We start from the raw sequence: 20,352 nt of genomic DNA on the forward strand, positions 1-20,352 counted from the left end.
TTTGTTGAGAGGGCAACATGTGGTAAAAACTTAAAAATACACACATATTTTCATCATAGTGAGTCCAATTAGACAAATATATATTTTAGCATGTCTACGGTTGAGTTCAAGTCAACTTTAAGCAGTGGTAAATAAGAATTTGGACAAATTTTATTATTAGATTACATTTTCTTCTTATACTATTTGTGGGCCAGAAAATTCATGGCCCAGGCCCGCCATATATTAAGGCCCAAGGCCTGATTTGAGGAGACCTGTTGTCAAGAAAGAGTTTAATGCACGGATAGGACAAGTGAAAAGACTACTCATACTGTAAGAGAGAACTATGTGCCTGACAAGCCCCTATTTTGGACCAAGCTATTCAACCTTTACGTCTACTCCCAGCCACTGGAGGTATGGGCAGATAGGACAAGTCTTCTGCCCAAAGAAAAAGCTCACACGTGGATCCTAAAGGGAGGGAGGAAGACGAGTATAAAAGGGAACGAAAGCCAGAAGGAAAAGGGGGGAGGGCCAAAAAAGTAGAGCCTCCCATCCCACCTCCAGGAGAAAGACTCCATGGGTGAAAACACCTTAACGATGTATGCACACCACAGAAAAAACCCACCGCCGGGTAACCGAGGGAAGACCTTAATGCTCCTCGGACCAAGTCCGAGGAGTCCAACCTCACAGGATACGACGCTATAGGGCTTAAATGTTCAAACCCAACCCCTTTTTCTACATGAATTCCTCTAAAATCAGGACCGGACCATCGCCCCGTGATCAAAAGCAAGCCTTTCAAGCCCACTCTCTACAAATCATATTGTGAGGGATCTTTCATGTGCGAGCCCAACATCATTATTGGGCCGTTAAATAATCGTGTCCCTACAATTGGCGCCGTCTGTGGGGAGGCTTGCGCGTTGGCACAGGTGGCGTTTGAGTCAACTCTCTAGCAAGCAGAAATTCGCGGGTTTTCCCCCATCTCCGGTGACATGCAGTTGTTATTCTGACATAAACTTATGCCAGGGTTTACGTCCTGCAGCGCCAACGGCACGGGCAGCTCTAGGGGATTCCGACCTCAAGTCAGCTCTCCCCGCCATGGTCAAGGGGCTGACTTGCGAAAAAAGCGAATAAGTACAAAAAAGTACTCAAAAAAGTTTTGGATAGAACCAAGGCCTTGCATGGTCCTCGGACTCAAGCCTATGGGGAAACCAAGTACACAAAAGAAAAAACGCAAGTTTTGGACAGAACCAAGGCCTTGCATGGTCCTCGAACTCAAGCCTATAGGGAAACCAAGTACACAAAAGAAAAAACGCAAGTTTTGGACAGAACCAAGGCCTTGCATGGTCCTCGAACTCAAGCCTATGGGGAAACCAAGTACTCAAAAAAGTTTTGGACAGAACCAAAGCCTTGCATGGTCCTCGGACTCAAGCCTATGGGGAAACCAAGTACTCAAAAAAGTTTTGGACAGAACCAAGGCCTTGTATGGTCCTCGGACTCAAGCCTATGGGGAAACCAAGTACACAAAAGAAAAAAAAAAAAAAAACACAAGTTTTGGACAGAACCAAGGCCTTGCATGGTCCTCGGACTCAAGCCTATGGGGAAACCAAGTACACAAAAGAAAAAACCCAAGTTTTGGACAAAACCAAGGTCTTGCATGGTCCTTGGACTCAAGCCTATGGGGAAACCAAGTACACGAAAGAAACAAAACAAAAGTTTTGGACAGAACCAAGGCCATGCATGGTCCTCGGACTCAAGCCTATGGAGAAACCAACTACTTAAAAAGAAGAACTACATTACATGGACCTTAGAATCTATCCGAGGAGAGCTCTCCATTAACAATTGTGTCAACTCCTGAACTGCATGGACTCTCAAGTCTGCCCTCGGATCCTCAGTACCAAAGGGATTGATGCTATATAGGGCAATATGTTACCATAAACACAATCAGAGTCTCTTGTTGCTCGATTACCCCCTCGGGTGAATTATTTAGAATTTAACGTTCTCGGACGATCTCCTCGCACTTATTACGAAATATTCGGCTGCTATCTCGGTTAGTTTCCTAAGTCTAATTTACTGTGAATTATCGTTATTATGCCTGGTAGTGTTGGTAAATTAAAATTAGTTAGACTATGTTTTGAGGTTTCCTGCTCTAAGTATCATTGAAGAAAAACACACATGGAGCACACCCATTCACAAAGTAGTGTTGCAAAAAAGAAAAATATTTAAAACAAATAAATAAATTTCCCTTTCATTAAAACAATAAGATAGTACAGCGTACAATGAAAAGCTGGAATCAGCTTATAGGTAAGTACATAATCTAAGAGAAAGATACATGAGAATAAGATGAGGCCGAGGAGGTAGTCCAGAGGAGAGGTTGGCTACTGCTCAAGACTTTGTCCTTCCTCAACACTTTTACATGCCCATAACTCGGGCAGCAAAAGAACCTGGCGTAGGGCCTGCACCATTGAAGAAAAGGTGCAGAGAGCGCCCATCTTCAGGCTAGCGCAGCTGAAGAAAAGGTGCAAGGAGCCCAACTTGAGGCCCACACCGTCGAAGAGAAGGTGCCGGGAGCCGGAAGTTGAGGAGCCTACACCAAAACTTGCCTGCGACAAGGCAGACGGCGCTGATGGCGGAGAACTTTTCTTCTGACACACCAAAAATCTGGCGTGACCAGAACCTGCTTCGGATTTTGACTAAAAGATGGGAAGGTACCGTTCCCACCATGTCCAAGCAGGAAGACATCTTGAATCTGTGCCTCCCCTACCCAGACCACACCACTTTACGTCTTGGAAGGGTCCGATGCCTCTATGGAGGGTGAAGTTCCTCCATCTCCACCGAAGCCTCAAACATACGGCGCAAAGGGAAGGTGACACCGGAAGAGGGAACTGGGTATGGACAAAGGGTTACGATTCTAAAGAGAGTGAAGGGGTTTATGTGCCAGGAAAGCAACCACTTATCCCACTTATATAAAGGGTAAGGAGGGGCCATTTAGTTTAACTTGAGCAGATTCCCAAGACGCGCTGCAGACAAGGCAACTCTGGCTCAATTTCCCACATCATCCACAACCGTAGGATCTCAAGATCCTCGGGAAGACGCGCTTCGATTGCTGAAACTTCAGGGTACTTGCGAATGACGGGATAACTCTTTGACTTGGCACGTCTCCTGTACAGAATTTGAACGAGTCATGATGTGGGCCCAAAGTCACCAAAACCCTCCTCCCCAACTGATAGTCGGGCAACAGGATTTTGAGGGGCTATTGTGGGTCAGAAAATTCATGGCTCAGGCCCGCCCTATATTAAGGCCCAAGGCCTGATCTGAGGAGACCTGTTGTCAAGAAAGAGTTTAATGCACGGATAGGACAAGTGAAAAGACTACTCATACTGTAAGAGAGAACTATGTGCCTGACAAGCCCCTATTCTGGACCAAGCTATTCAACCTTTACGTCTACTCCCAGCCACTGGAGGTATGGGCAGATAGGACAAGTCTTCTGCCCAAAGAAAAAGCTCACACGTGGATCCTAAAGGGAGGGAGGAAGACGAGTATAAAAGGGAACGAAAGCCAGAAGGAAAAGGGGGGAGGGCCAAAAAAGTAGAGCCTCCCATCCCACCTCCAGGAGAAAGACTCCATGGGTGAAAACACCTTAACGATGTATGCACACCACAGAAAAAACCCACCGCCGGGTAACCGGGGGAAGACCTTAATGCTCCTCGGACCAAGTCCGAGGAGTCCAACCTCACAGGATACGACGCTATAGGGCTTAAATGTTCAAACCCAACCCCTTTTTCTACATGAATTCCTCTAAAATCAGGACCGGACCATCGTCCCGTGATCAAAGGCAAGCCTTTCAAGCCCACTCTCTACAAATCATATTGTGAGGGATCTTTCATGTGCGAACCCAACATCATTATTGGGCCGTTAAATAATCGTGTCCCTACACTATTCATGTTTACAAAAATTCAAGATCTGAAATCATTAATTATCTCATTTATAAAAAATTTAAAATTTTAAGTTTTTGTGTTTCAAAATTGTGTATAAAACATGAGTTTATGGATCAAATAACAATAATATCTGATTCATAAGAAAATTTGACGTGCATGTTAAGAAGATATAAAACATGTAATCTAATAGTAAAATTTGGCTTGTGGAGAATGATGTTCATGTCAGCTTCCAATAACATCTGATTCATAAGAAAATTTGACGTGCATGTTAAGAAGATATAAAACATGTAATCTAATAGTAAAATTTGGCTTGTGGAGAATGATGTTCATGTCAGCTTCCTCCTCAAAGACCACTAAAAATAAGTTATCGCCTACTTCTCTGTAGTTAAATACGTAGAGTCGGCTTAAAGGTTTTTGTTATGTGCACAATCTTTTATTGATTTCTTCAAGCAAACGAAGGCATCCAAGTTTGAGAATTTGATATGTTTAAAATTTGTGTTATTTATTATTTGTTTTTTGTCAAGTAAGTAATTTAAAAAAAAAAAACATTATTGATGTAATTAAATAAAAAATTGTTATATTTTTTTCATTCATAGTCATTGTTTGAAGATGTTTATAATTAAGAAGTTATATTATATAAGTTGTGATTGACTTGAAATTTGTTTAAAATATATATATATATATATATATATTTAGTTAATATTCTATATATTATAAATTTATTATATTCTTTATAATTTTATTATATTATTTATGACATCATCTAGGGATGGCAATGGGGCGGGGCGAGTCCGAAGGATGGTGTCTTCGCCCCCATTCTACATGGTTTTATCTTACCCCATCCCCACCCTGCCCCACATGACGGGGAAAATTTTCTTACCCCATCCTCACCCCTTGAGGCCCCTTGAAGCCCCGCCGCACCCCGTAAAACTCTACTATTTGTTAATTTGCCCACAACTATTACAATTGTTTTTAATAAAACCTATTTCATTAATAAAAATATACTTGAAATTACAAATAAATTTATCTCATCATATCAAACTAATTTTTAGCAAAAATTGAATAATATTATTAAAATGTTTAACAAGAAAATATCACCAAAAAAAAAAAATCTCAAAATACAAAATCAATGATTCAATAGTATATAAATTTGTTTATAATAAAGACAAAAGAAAATGTTAAAATTAATACCTTATTTCCAACCTTGCTAGAGGAAAAAAAAAAAAAAAAAAACCCTTGTTGAGTAGAATAAAATAAGTTGATAATATGTTTTTTAAATAGTAGGGTTTTAGAGTATGAAAAACTTACAATTTAGCCCTTTATCAATGCGAGGCGGGGCAGGAATGGGGTGGGGCGTAATGGGTTGGGTCTAAAAAGGTCTAAACCCATCTCCGCCACACTCCGTGGTGCGGGACTAAAATCTTGCCCCATCTCCACCCAATCACCTTTGCAGGGTGGGGAAAATCCGCATGAGGTGAAGTGGGGAGGGGCAGGTCAAGCAAGGCAGGGCAAAATTGTCATCCCCAACATCATCAATCCAACCTTAAAACAAAAAAGTATTATATCTTTCGATTCTTTGTTTTGTCCATTTTTTAAATCATTATATTAAGTCTTTAATTAGAGTCTCTTTAAGATGTTTTCTCCCAACATGACACATAACAAGAGCCAACAACATTCATGTTGAAAAAAATGACTATATAAATTTGTGGATGAATGTTTTGGCTTAATAATAAATGTACCATCATAATATCATCATGGAATAGTTGGTTTTATTTGAATCGTATAATATAATTAAAATTGGGAAAATAAAAGAGTCAAATGTAAAACAACCAGCTATACAAGAACAAAAAAGCCTAAAAAACACAAAGACCTGTTTTTTTAGGAATCAAAATGAAAACCATTTTTCATTGCACGTGTCTAGTTGTCTTTCTTTTTTTTTTTTTATTTTTTTTTTTTTTTTATATTTATAACACTACCTGTGGGCCTAAGATGGCATCCTGGGGAGGGTATAGTAGTACTCGTTTGACCCTAAGACATATTAGAGTAGAGCCCTTTTTTTTTTTTTTTTTTTTTTGGGGGGGGGGGGGGGGTGGGGGGCTAGGTATTAGACTCTATGTGCCGTTTGGATTCGAATTATAGCTGCGTCTGTGTTTTCTGAATTTTTTTTTTTCTAGCCGCACTATTTGACCAAGTCAACTGTGAACAGTGCATCCGTGCACTGTTCACGGACCCACAAATTCCACTTTTCAGTAACTTTTTCATTAAAAATGGGTCTCAATATTATTCACACATTTAAAAATTATTTTGTTACAGTGTTTTCAGTTTCAATTTTCAGTTTCAGTAAAAATAAGTTCAATCCAAACGAACCCATATATATCTCAGTTTCATATGATATGTGTTACATTAAATCTCTTCTTCAATAACTCAAGTCAAAGAAAGTAAAACAAGGACAACAAATAATCAGAGCCTGCCTGACCCACCCTTACTAAAAAAACAAAGTTCCGTAACCGTAGCGACCATCTCTCTTTTATTTTCTTTTGCTTTTATTTTTTTGCTAAGTATAGATAAATATTGTAGCATGGTGTTTATCGTCCTTTTCATTCATACAAATACAAGTTTGAACGAAGAACTCAGTGCATACCAAGTTGGTGGAGATAGATAGATAATACAGCAAGAAATTAAAGCTCAGAAGAATCCAGAGATGGGCTTCAGCTTCACCCGTAATACGCTCATACTGCTTCTATGGATCATCATCGGAGTATTCCACGTCAAAGCACAAGTAGCGCGTCTTCCTGCTGATGAAGGTAATAAACTATCTTTCTTCTTCTTCTTCTTCTTCTTTATGCACTAATTTCAAAACCACTTTTTTTGTTTTTTGGGGGGATAATTTATTATTGTGGTTTTAGCTTTCTAAGCCCAATCTATGATCAATGGTATTGAAACTCAGTGTCGGTTTGGTCAAACACAATGTTAGGGACACGTGAATCTGACACGGAAATCGAATACCATCTTTTGATTTACGTGGTGTGGATGCACTTCCTATTATTATTATTATTATTATTTATCTTTTTTGTACCACCCATTATATTATATTGATTGGATTAGACCCCGTTTGTTTCCACTTTTTGAGCCCATTATATTATGCTCACTTTGAATTCTTATCAACATGAAACGATTATGGGTTGAAGAGAGAGAGTTAGGGGAAGAAAGAAGGTGAGGGGAGAGCAAAAAATATTAAAATAGTCATTTATTTTCTACCAAAAAAAAAATATATTAAAATAATGTATAGAAAAGTTATAATAACCTTGTATATATGCACAATTACGGTAACAATCGTGTATATTTGTATATTTTTACAAGGACTAATGTGGGTGTTTTTTTGTTAAAATTTGCAAAATTAAGCATTTTTTATATTTTGCAAACTTTTGTAACTATTGATGCGGTTGCTCTTAGACCATGCAAAATTGTGTAAAATCACGGTTTTAAAAATCGAATCGGTCAAAGAACCAAAAAATGACTTGGTTCCCTTCTAATAGTTGAACCATCGATTTTTAAGATTTTTACTAGACAGGTTGAGGGTCTGATTCCCAATTGAACCAATAAGTCCAATCCAGTTTTTAAAAGCCATTGTAAAAAATACATAATTGCTATAATAACCGTGTAAATTACACTGGCACAATTCATTTTGTATTTATTTTTTTTATTAATTCTTTACGTATCTCAAGAATTAAAAGAGTAGATGGTAGTTATTGTATGAAAAAAAAAAATAAACAATTAAAAAAATTAAGAGAAATTGATATTTTATTGAATTATATTGTAAAATAGATAATTTAATATGACATGTTTTGAAAAGTGAGTATGTAAAATAGGAGAAAAAAAATGTAGATTTTTTATGCTAAAATAAAAAGAAATTTTTACACAAACAAATGTGAATGCTTTAACCCATAAATATTTAAAGACCTTTGCCATTTATTTATTTATAGAAGATGTTTTCAATTTTCCATGGAAAATCAAACAATGCATTGTTTCTAAAATATTTATAGAATGTGAGGGATAAGGGCTGAAGTTCAAATATCTAAGAGGGAACTTCACACAAATATATACTTAGATTAGGTTAGAGTAGAATTTCTATATTTTGTATATGTATATATAAGTTTCTATTTTTCATAGAATTATTTTTAGGCATGCACTAACACAATTTAAATGTCCACACATGCGGAATTTAAATTGTGACTTTAAATTAAATTGCAATTTTCGAAGAGTATGTTAGTGTGTATTCAAGAGTTTTTTTTTTTTTTTAAGTAAATATTATCGATTTATTTGATGGAAAAAAAAAATCGATGAAATGTAGAATACTATAGATTATTTCCAAATAAATATATGGGCCTTCGCACGCATGTGGCAATTAAAATTCTGTACATGTATTACCTTTATTACATGTTCTGCGACCTTTTTTTTTTAATGACAAATATATTTCTTAAAGTGTCTAATTATTTTAACCGGGTGTGAAAATTATATCTTTAAAAACTAGAACGGTAAAAAAAAAATGGAAAAGAGACCAGTTCTTGGCCGGTTTTTATCAGTTTTGACCGGATCATTCTGAGTCCAATTCTTGAACTAATTTAACCTGTTGGTCCAATTTTTAAAACAATGGTGAAAACTTATCAAAAAATATATAAATAAATAAAAGTCGTGAAAATTGTATTTTTGTAGATTTATTGATTTTTACTTCTTGTGTGAGCACACCCAATCTGTCAAAAGTTTTTTAGAATTGTTGAATATTATTGCAATATTATTGATAAGTCTGATGTAGTTCTATTTTGCAGTGCAAGGCCTTCGTGAAATAGCCGCACAAGTGGGGAAGAAAGATTGGAATTTTGGAGTAGACCCGTGTAGTAATGAATCAAGCTGGGCAACACCACCTTCGAGTTTGAGGCCATTGTACAACAATTCTCTTATTTGCAATTGCTCCTATCCTTCGGGTGTATGTCACGTGATTAAACTGTACGCACACTTCATTTCCTTTCTATTCTATTACTCCGTATGTGAAAAATGACTTGCTGTGTTTCATCGGCCTATCCAATCTAGAGTACTCTTATACGAACCTGAACCCAAATGGCATCATGTTCCCTTCTATACAATAAAAAGAATGGAGCAAAAAATCACAGGCTCTATCACATGCATCTTGTCACGTGAGTTGTAATTACACATCTAAAATGACTTTTAATGTTGAATTATAATCTACAAGTCAGTGTTTTTAATCTAGAACGAGTTTCTTCAATGTAAACATCATATATGGTATTCCCTTCCATACATACACAGTAGTATGAGCTGCACATGCTGTTTAAGTAGAGTCTCAATTGAACTATTTCAGCAATTGTCCAATTAAATCCATCTTCCCAACAGCCAAGTTGTTTATCAATGCAATAGGCCTTAAGGAACCATCTTTTTCCTATTATATTCTGGAGAGAGCACAATCATAGTATAGATGATCCCTGATTTAGTAAACTAAATATGTTTCCAATAAGAGAGTAACTAGCACTAGCACACCTATTGGCACCATCAAGGTGCTGTCAAGCTCGAGTACTAGACTTAGTATTCTGATATATTCTCTTTAACCCTTGTTCTAGTGAAAATTTCAATTTTCTCATCTTCTGCTCAAACATATACGTGAAGATTCTGATTGTATTCCAAATACATGAGCTAGTACATTTAATTTGTTACCTACTTCATACAGCTTTCTTAAAGGGCAAGATCTTGATGGCATGCTTCCACCATCCCTGGTGAAGCTACCCTACCTAAATACAATGTAAGAAGAGTAACTAATTATTTGTTTCACTTATTAGCACCTGAATGAAAATTGATATGAGCTTCAAATCTAATAAAACACTTTCCTCCTACTTGAAGTGATTTCACTCGAAACTACCTTTCTGGTACAATACCTCCTGAATGGGCTTCTACAAAGTTGGAAATCATGTAAGTTACTTCTCAATTAGTGTCACAGGTCAGCCAGTAAGTGCTCATTCTTTTTATTAAACTAATTCACTGCAGGTCCATTACTGTAAACAATTTATCAGGACCAATCCCAAGCTACTTGGGAAACATTACCACTCTTATATATATGTATGCTCTTCTTATATCCTTCTTACTCACCCTTTTCTTTTTTTCAAGTAGTAATTTTTTTTTTAGCTTAGCCCTGCTTAAACATTAAAGAAGATTGTATACTTTCAGGAGCATAGAGAGCAATCTATTTTCTGGAACTGTTCCCCCTGAACTTGGGAATCTGGTTAATTTGGAGAATCTGTCGGTGTTTCTTTCTTCCCTCTTATTCTTTTGCAAATCACAATTGTTGATTCATTTCTAAATTCTGAATGATTTATTTAGTCAATCAACAGTTAGTAAGTTGAATAGGTCTGAACTTTTCATTTGGTGACTGCAGCATTCTTAGTGCTAATAATCTTACTGGTGAATTGCCAGTTGCTCTCACTAATCTAACCAAATTAACAGAACTGTAAGTGGTTGTAAAATTTTCTATTTCTAAACTAAAAGTGATTTTATATTTTTCCTAGAAAATTTCAAGTTTCTATGTAATTTAGTCTTGTTTCAATTTGTGGCTATGTGCAGTAGGATTAGCAGTAACAACTTCATTGGAAAAATACCTGACGTTTTCCAGAGTTGGAAGCAACTTCAGAAATTGTATGCATTTTTGTCCCATAGTTTTATTTAGATCTCTTCTAGTAAAACTTTTAGGTGTAATCTAACACATTGGAGTTGTATTTTCAATAGAGAGATCCAAGCTAGTGGTCTTGAGGGGCCCATTCCTTCTAGCATTTCTGTCTTGAGTAATTTAACTGAGCTGTAAGTTATACCTTCTAAGTATTGTTTTGTTGCATAATCTTCGTGATATTTTTATGTCATATTCAAATTCTTTATTGCATAATCCATTAACAATTATTGATGATGCAATTTTGTGCAGAAGGATAAGTGACTTACTTGGTAATGGTTCGGAATTTCCACCCTTGAAAAAAATGACAGGCATGAAAAGATTGTAGGTCATTCTTTTTGGTATAAGGTTATCAACTAAAATAATACAAAGTCATAGAAATTTTTCCAAGATGATGTCAGTTTGTGTTGCAGGATGTTGAGGAGCTGCAATCTCTCTGGACCTATCCCAGCAGACATTTCACAAATGACTAACCTTCAAATTTTGTACTTTTTCTATTCTTTCCATCTTCCTTTTAGGATTTACTTCTTTTGCTAAAAAAAACTAGTTAACTGAAAAAATCCAGATAGTTGGGTTAGACCATGTTAATTATCTCTATTGAGAACATTATACCTGCATAAATACACGTGTATAAGGTTTACTATATTTCATTTTAATTTTTTTAATAAACCTTCTTTTGTATCATTATAAAACCTCTTTGTTATATCCTTGCAGAGATCTCAGCTTCAACAAATTGGAAGAAAATGTTCCAGATTTGAGTGGTCTATATTACTTGCAATATATGTAAGTTAGAGTCAAACTGCAAATCAAGTTTCATGTCAGAGAAGTTCAAATAATAAATTAACATAAGTCATGTGTCATGATTTGGTTTTTGCCGTATGTCCACAGTCAAAGATGCTAGGAATTTCTCTATAATCAAGGAGATTGTAGTGCTTATGTCTCACACAAATCCTAAATGAACACTCTTAGAACTTCATGTTTCTATGTGCACCTATACGTTTTCCCAGCATATTTTTGAAGTCCAATAAGTCAATAGAAATAAGCTCTGCCAAACAAGGACACCACAGTTTAGGGTGGGTTGGGTTGGCTAGGGGCTCTACCTCTGACTCCCCTGTGTGATACTTTGAGGAAGGCCCATTACATGTGTAATGCAAATCTAGGGGTTGAGTGACAAAAGACTAAAATAAACATGTAGATTCATGAGGGGACTAGAATACAAAGTATGATGAATAGGGGCCTTTCCTGTGATCCTATAGATAATGTCACTATATGAATTACGGAAATTTCTAGATTGTTGAACCATATAAGTATTTTTTCTATCTGAGTATCCTTTTTATGTTAATCCGGATACAAGTCAAATACTCACCATCTCCCACAAGAATGTCAGTTCACCGATGGATGGGCCTAACTTTCCCAAGGCTGTGGCCATCAGCCTATTATGTCGCATCATAGCACCAAGTCATATATGTGGGAAACACTTCATATATATATGATGCATCATAGCACCAAGTAGTCAAAAAGTATTTTACCTTTGAATTTCCTCCATTATCTTCTATTATTTTTATTTTTAATAAATTTTTCTTCCATTAGTAATCTTATAAATCAGCTTTAACTATAACATCATTACTTTGCTATTTGAACAGGTTTCTGACAAGCAACTTGTTCACTGGGAATATTCCAAACTGGATCACTAGCAGAGATAGTCGCTAGTATACAATTCACCTTAAATTTTTTTATTAGTTTTGCATGACATGTTTCCTTTTTATTGTGTAATTTTTTATGGAGTCTGCAGTAATTATTAAATTTTACAAAAATGCATATTGTTCAAATATACATTTCTTTGGATTTTAATCCATCTTGTAACCTCTTTAGGATCAATAACAGATCTTATTCAATCATAAACAATAGGTGAATTGACCCAATTTCCTTGCAGCTTTGATTTGAATCTTGCACCATGTGACTCCAGTTAAAAAGACTCGTGGACAAATTTTTTTAGGGTTATCTGTTCTCTGCAACATTATTAAGGGCAGTAGAATTTTGAGTTGGCCAGACAAGTTTGTAGTCTGAACCTGATTTGACATAGGATTAGCATTGACAAAAACAAGGTGTTTAGTTTTAGAAAGGGCAATATGGTACATAGGTTAAACTCCGAATTTAGATACAGTCAATAATACTACTAGTAGTCTACTACTGTAAGTATTGTGTGGATTAGCCTAAATCATCCATTGTGTCAGATTAACGGCAGAAAGCTGCAAGGGTGATTATTTAATTATCAGCCCAAATGAAAATTTTTATTTGTCTAGATGTTTCTAAAATATTGAAATCATTTTCTTTTACAATTTATCTGCTGATGTTTATCATTTACAGTAGTTGTACAAATTTTATCAGAATTATTGTAAATTGTAGTTTTTTTTTTTTTTTTTTTTGAATTTATAATGACTTATTAACAAATATTATGTTCGTGTTCAGCCAAATGGATCTTTCATACAATAATTTTTCACAGACCTCTGTGCCACCTACTTGTACAGGAAACCAGTAAGAACATTTTCCTGTCCTTTCCAAATTCAATTTGGCCTTACATGGGCTTTGTGTACTTTTGTCTCTTCAAAAGCTTCCTAACTTTTTTAATTCAACTACTTTCTCATTTCATCAGAAATTTTTTTCAGAGCTTTTCTGGACAGGACAACTCGTAAGCTCCTAACTTGTAAACTTATAAGAATAGAAAATTTTTGTCTTCTTTTTCTTTGATTTTGCAGAAGTATTTCCTTTTTTTATTCACTTTCATTCTGCATAAGCTCACACTTCTTTCTCTTGCTACACCAATTAAGATTACTTGCCGAGTGCCTGAAGAACAATCCTTGTCCAAAAGGTAATTATATTACCAAAGAATCAAAACTTAGGGTGTATGCTTTAACTATGTTTTCGGCTTTTGAGAACTCCTTGTAAATGTAGAAAACAATGCAGTTACATATTTCATCTCGTATTAGGTAGCTAAGCAACAAACAAGACAATATTGATCTTCTTTTAGCTCTACGATGTTTGCTTCTATCTAATTTCCCTTACAAACCTACTTTTTTTGTGTAGAACAATATTCATTGCATGTAAATTGTGGTGGAATTGCAACCACCATTGGAAACATAGAATTTGAAGAGGATCAAGACCCAGCAGGGGTTGCAAAATTTGTCTCCGTAGGAAATAGTTGGGGACTCAGTAGCAGTGGGCTTTTTTGGGATGTTAACAGTACCTCAAATCAATATAAAGCAACTAATGTATCAATACTCAGAATGAACAACTCTGAATTATACACGAGTGCACGGCTCTCTCCTCTTTCTCTCACATATTATGCACGTTGCTTGGCAAATGGAAATTATACAGTGAAACTATACTTTGCAGAGATAGTATTCAGAGATAACAAATCTTTCTACAGTCTTGGAAGACGGATATTTGATGTTTACATCCAGGTATAAAGTCTTTTTTTTTTTTTTTTTTTGCATAGAAAACAATTTTATTTGAGTTAATTTGTTTCAGGAACAACTGGTCTTGAAGGATTTTAATATTGAAAATGCTGCTAAAGGTGTTGATAAAGCAATAGTTATGGAATATAAAGCAATTGTGAGGAACAAAGTTCTACAGATACGCTTTCATTGGGCTGGGAAAGGGACAACGGCTGCACCACAGAGAGGAACATATGGTCCTCTCATATCAGCAATCTCTGTGGAAGCTGGTAACCAATTCTTTCACGCTCATTAGTTGGTGAACAATAAAAGCATAGGGATATAGTGGAAGTAGAACCAATGATTATTTGCCATGAGAACTTATTATTTTAAAAAAAGATTCAAGTGCAACTAATGGAAGGCATCGAAATTTTATCATCTTTTTTCAACCTACCCTTACACTGCTAATTTTGTATTTAAAACATCTATACCTTCTTGTGGCTTGGTCTAACTATGCAGATCCATCTGGTGCTACTGCTACATATATTACAGAATGCAACTTCATATTCACTTTCCATGGATATTTGTTTCTTCTGCAGATTTTAGTCCACCTGGAAATAGCAAGATGAAGATATTAATTGGAGTTGGAGCTGGAGTATTAGTGTTATTCCTCTTCTTTATGATTTTAGTCATTCTATGGTGGAAAGGCTACATAGGAAGCAGGATATCAAGAGAAAAAGGTAATCAAGATTCGCATATTCTGATGTAAAATTTAGATAGGATTTTTTTTTTATCTTCTCCAACTATTGCATGAAGTTGGAACAATATAGAGAAATTCCCTAAAGCCTATATACAATTGCCGTTTATATGTTTTATCATTGTACCTCTTTTCATAGATGACAAATCAGCAATCCAATGTACAATCACGAAGGAAAAAATATTTTGCTTGATTGCAGTGCATACAAAGCTATCTTCATAATAGCTTTCCTGGAAATTTCCATTCTGCATAAATTGGACTCATTTGCTTCCAGTTATGATAAGAGAATGATCTCATGAAATCATGCAAAACTATGAGATCACTGCTTATTTTAAAATATAAATAGAGTCATTTGTACATGGGAGATGAAATGATGGCTTAAGGTTAATGAGGAAAGCAAATGTCTAAGAAGGATCTGCGCAATCAAGCCTAATTTGTGACCAACTCTACTCTACTCCCCCCGACTCCCCCACAATCCAAATGGGCCCAAAATGTTTTCTAAGCCACATGAGAATTAGTTTTTTTGATAACTATTCATTTTTAGCTCTACAGTGATCTTATTTCAATTTTCAAGTGTTAATAGAGGCACAAGGCACATCTCATCCTAAGATTCTTCAGGGAAATATTCTCTCTTTTTCACTTTGTTTTTTGACTCCCAATACACTTGCGATTCCATGATTGAAGTAGGAAAGAAATGAAACTCTAAATCTTGCTGCAACTTGGGTTTAAGTAGCTGATCAACTGGAGCCTTCTTATGGCATTTGCTTTGTCTCATTCTCTCTAAATTTATCATATATAATATGCAATGAGACATCTTAGCCCCACCTTTACATTCCTTTGACAGAGCTGCAAGGATTAGATCTGCAAACTGGTTTTTTCAAATATAGGCAAATCAAAGCTGCCACCAACAACTTTGATGCTGCAAACAAGCTTGGGGAAGGTGGTTTTGGAACTGTATACAAGGTATCCTAGTCCTACAATGTCATTCTTCTGCTACATGTTTTTTTCTTTATTCTTACATAATAAAATACATACCTGAATATATATTTTTCTATTCTGATGCAGGGTATTCTGTTAGATGATAGTATAATTGCTGTTAAGAAACTTTCTTCAAGATCAAAACAAGGAAATCGTGAATTTGTGACTGAAATAGGCATGATATCTGCATTACAGCACCCAAATCTTGTTAGACTGTATGGATATTGTATTGAAGGAAATCAACTATTCTTGGTATATGAATACATGGAAAACAATAGCTTGGCACGTGCTTTGTTCGGTAAGCTCAATATTTTTATTTGCATATTTTTTATCAACTTTGGAAAGCATATAAGCCTAGCATTCCAAATGATATATATCAAGACCTAAGTTGATCTATCCCCACTGGACAATTTGCGGAAAATGAAGGTTTAGATGAACATCGATTGACATTGGACTGGTCTACGAGGCAGAATATTTGTGTTGGCATAGCAAGAGGTCTGGCTTTCTTGCATGAGGAATCAACGCTAAAAATTGTTCATAGAGACATCAAAACCACCAATGTGCTACTGGATAGGGACCTTAACCCAAAGATTTCTGACTTTGGTTTGGCCAAGCTTGATGAAGAGGAAAACACCCATATCAGCACCCGAGTTGCTGGAACAATGTAAGCTACATTTTTGCCTCCTTCCTGCAATTTGTAGTCTACTTATGATTCTACTCTTCCTTTTCATTTTGGTCCCAACTTTCATTTTGGTCCCCAGAACATAGCAGCATTTGAAAGTCCATATACCAAAAGTTTGGATATGGAAAGTAATATGGAACTCCTGCATTCAGTATTTCTTAGGATTGCAACACAACCATGCTTGTAGAGAAATTCAGAGCAACATGATTCTAGAATTATCAACCAATTTTCATGCTTTGAAAACTAGTCCAAACGTGAAATATGCACTAATAATTTGCAGTAGTTTCATATGCCTCAATACTTGATACAACAAACAATCAGCTCTATTTCCTCATAAAATAAATAATATAAAACACAAAAAGCCACACACACACACACGCACGCACACAGAATTTGTTTACTCAACCATTAGATAAATGCTAACCCTAAACACTGACTCCCTTAAATCCATAAATAAATAGCATAGAGAATAAACTTGTGTTCAAATATTCTGTTTTCCCATACCGTTAATTTCTATGCTGTGGCCTCCATTTACAATAATTTCAAAATCTGCTCCATTGTTACCCAAGGAAAAAAAGAAATCCTAGATTTTGCTGAATCATAATAACTTGAGCTTAATGACCAAACAACTTGTGTGGCTAGAATGGCTGTTAGTTGTCAGGCCTAAAAATCTTCCTCACTCGTTTCTAGGAACTCAGTTAGGTGTACATGACTACATCAGCTATCACTTGCAAGTTGCAAAAGAGACAATTTTATTCTTCCTTGCTGATAAATTGTTTTGTATCTTCAATGGAATGAAATTTACCAATCAACTCTTGTATCCTTATTGATTGCATAAATTGGTACCTAAGTTTATTTTCATATTGGGCTTTGTTGAAGACGAAAGACCAGAGTTACATACAAGTGAACCACTAAGTCATAATATAATCTTTACTTTGCAGAGGATACATGGCACCAGAATATGCATTATGGGGTTTTTTAACCTATAAAGCAGACGTATACAGTTTTGGGGTCGTTGCATTGGAAATTGTCGCTGGGAAGAACATCATGAAATATCGACCAAATGAGAATTTTGTTTGCCTTCTAGATTGGGTAAGATCTTAATTTGTTTTGCTTTTAGTATGTGCAACAAAAACAGTCTGAAGAGCTGGTTGGTCTCTGTGCCTCCACCTAACTTGGTCATCCTGATCTATTAATCTAACCTTGAGAAGCAAAATAGCCTAAACTATGTTGAAAATTGCTTGACTAGTTCACTTTAGGCATTAGTTCAGCTAGTTGTCGCGTTTATTTTGTTTCCTATGTACGTTTGGTTAATTTGTTCTCTTCTGGTAACTTGCTACTTTTCATTTCCATCATCTTCTCTATACTTATTGTAGGCCCTTTTTCTGCAACAAAGGGGTAATCTAATGGAGTTGGTGGATCCAAAGTTGGGATCAGAGTTCAATAAGGAAGAGGCAGTTAGAATGATAAAGGTAGCACTCTTGTGTACTAATCCATCACCAGCACTTAGACCCAACATGTCTGCAGTAGTAAGCATGCTTAAAGGCCAAACAGCTGTTCATGAACTTGTCATGGATCCAAGTATATATGGCGATGTATTGAGCATTAGAGCCTTAAAAGACCAGTCTGGTCAAATCCTACAACAGCCGATGAGCTCAAATGAAGCTGAGAGCCTTACTCAATCATCAAATGCAAAATGGGTTGGATCTTCTTCTACATCCACCAGGGATCTCAATTCAACAAATCTGAATTATTGATAATGTAGGTATCCACATCCACGAAAAATGCATGGTGTTTCTGGAGGAATTTGGTTGACTTGTGAATAAGAGAATATGCTATAAGTCATAAAAAGATTTCGCGTCTGGATGATAGAATTTGTTACATTATAAGAGCTCAAGCCAATAGTACATATATCTCCATAAATATAAGCCTTAGTTGTCTCTCCATGTCCTTTTTGAGAAAAGTAGTGTTTTAGATTGCATTTATGCGATCATTGTGTATGCAGGCAAAATGGAAATGTCAAAACATCTGGACTATGACGTCTTTCATTCTCTTCAAGACTTCATTGTGACAAGTTATTTGTGTACTTGGAATTGTAATAGGAAAATTACGATAATTGTATAGTGAAGCTGAACTTAATTAGTACCAGCTGCATAGCACGCACACAAACACGGGCACGGGCAACGGGCACGGGCACAGCTTTATATGGAACTCCAAATCTCCTAGATTAGCACATACAGCCATACAGGATGCATATGTGTACAATGAAGTGCCCAATGGTCTAAGCATATTGTGACACTGGCTACAATAGCGCAAGGCCTTATTGTAACGAAGGCCTTGACTGCTGTAACATGCTTAAGTGATTTGGACTTGTTGGTTTCCTTTTTAATAAACAAATTCTTTGTTTTTAAACCTCTAAAATAAAAAATAAAAAGGGATTAAATTCAATAAGAATTCGGTGTAAATAACTATGTTTATAGCATCTAATAAAATATTACCACATCATACTTTTCCAAAAAGAAAAATAAGGAGTATTCACGTACAAATACACTTCTAATTGAAAACTCTTTCTTTTTTTTTTTTTCTTTTTTTTTTTTTTTTTAATCTTCTTCTCTATGTTTCTTGTCTAGCTTTCTCATGGAGACTCTCATCTCTCTTTCTCTTTCTTTTGTGTTTATCTGTACTTCAAAATTTTCTTTTCATCATAGTTGTAGATCGATGAAATTGGGGGACACAATAAAATCGCAACAAGGACTTTGAATCTAACCAAATTGTGTTTTGTTGGAGGGGTGGAAAAGTGGAAAGGATGGAAAACTCTTTTGTTTAATTGAAGAAAAAGGTAGAATGATAAAAAATGTAGTTTATGTAAATTTATTCTTATGTTCTTATTGCATAATATGTAATAAATAAATAAACTTATTAAATAATATAAAAATTAACATATCATATAATATATAATAAAAGTTAGGCTTAGAAACCATGGTTGCGCCAAGTGGCTTCACTAAATTGCAAAAAATTTATTAACTTTTAAAAAAAATAGATATATATATATATATGTATATATATATATATATATTGATGATCACTGGAAATCAGGAAATCAGTAAACTGAATGCTTCGAGCATCAATGATCTTGTAGTGACTTGAAAAGCCTAAAAAGATGAACACACAATCAAAGGTGACTGGGGGGGACCGGCCAAGAACCCTCCGATGGTAAAGTTAGTATTTTTCACAAATTCTAAGATTCCAATCTTTTTGGAAGTGTCCGAGAGACTTACCCCTTTTTCATGTAGATGAGTGCTTATATAGCATATCCTTGAAGCAGTTACTTGTAGTAATAAACCTATGGAAGCTATATTTTTTGGTCTTGTTTTCCATAACCGTCATTGGAAACAATTTGTAGTAATAAACCTCGATTCTTACTTGTGTTCCGGAATGGGAATGTGGAGGTTGTCCAAAACTTGTATGGAGAAATATGCTTAAAATGGAAGGAGGTTGTCCAAATGTCTTTTTAGATGGACAACCTCATCACGGACGAGCGTTCTGTGCAGTCCATTTTTTTTCTATTCTTACCTTGGACGAGCTTGGAGTTGGTTTTATAATACACCATCAGTTACTCCCTTGTCCATGGGTTATTTAAGGAAACGTACAGCCTAATGTCATTCCTTGGATGTACGCATTTATGTCAGCGATTAGATGTGCCATGTGTCACAATCCTATTGGTGACTGGTTGCATCGATTCATTTTTTCAAGGAGTATGCCACGTGTCACTTTTTGATTGGTTGTGTTGTTTCAAATGCTAAAGTCCGCTGCCTATAAATAGTAGAATTCCTCCTCTACCTTTTACATTTTTGAAATTTCCTCCT

General features: G+C 35.7%; 1 protein-coding gene across 3 annotated transcripts; it reads left to right on the forward strand.

Moving 5' to 3' along the window:
- The first annotated feature begins 6,455 nt into the window (after positions 1-6,455).
- LOC126728968 (probable leucine-rich repeat receptor-like serine/threonine-protein kinase At3g14840) lies at positions 6,456-18,631 on the forward strand. 3 transcript variants are annotated; one of them, XM_050434742.1, is made up of 24 exons: positions 6,457-6,715; positions 8,738-8,915; positions 9,649-9,720; positions 9,819-9,887; positions 9,963-10,034; positions 10,143-10,214; positions 10,351-10,422; positions 10,536-10,607; positions 10,698-10,769; positions 10,888-10,959; positions 11,049-11,120; positions 11,350-11,418; positions 12,279-12,344; positions 13,105-13,170; positions 13,289-13,324; positions 13,464-13,504; positions 13,720-14,096; positions 14,164-14,359; positions 14,669-14,809; positions 15,671-15,789; positions 15,892-16,102; positions 16,231-16,468; positions 17,428-17,578; positions 17,863-18,631. In XM_050434742.1, exons 1-24 carry the CDS (start codon positions 6,613-6,615, stop codon positions 18,241-18,243), a joined length of 3,018 nt encoding a protein of 1,005 aa, XP_050290699.1. In that variant the 5' UTR covers positions 6,457-6,612; the 3' UTR covers positions 18,244-18,631. The 3 variants fall into 3 exon arrangements, with proteins under 3 accessions (XP_050290700.1, XP_050290699.1, XP_050290702.1); XM_050434745.1 differs by having other exon boundaries at positions 6,458-6,715; positions 14,029-14,096; XM_050434743.1 differs by lacking the exon at positions 12,279-12,344 and having other exon boundaries at positions 6,456-6,715.
- The last annotated feature ends 1,721 nt before the right edge of the window (positions 18,632-20,352 follow it).

Source organism: Quercus robur, chromosome 5 (genome assembly GCF_932294415.1).
Source record: "Quercus robur chromosome 5, dhQueRobu3.1, whole genome shotgun sequence".
In the NCBI taxonomy this organism is placed as follows: domain Eukaryota; kingdom Viridiplantae; phylum Streptophyta; class Magnoliopsida; order Fagales; family Fagaceae; genus Quercus; species Quercus robur.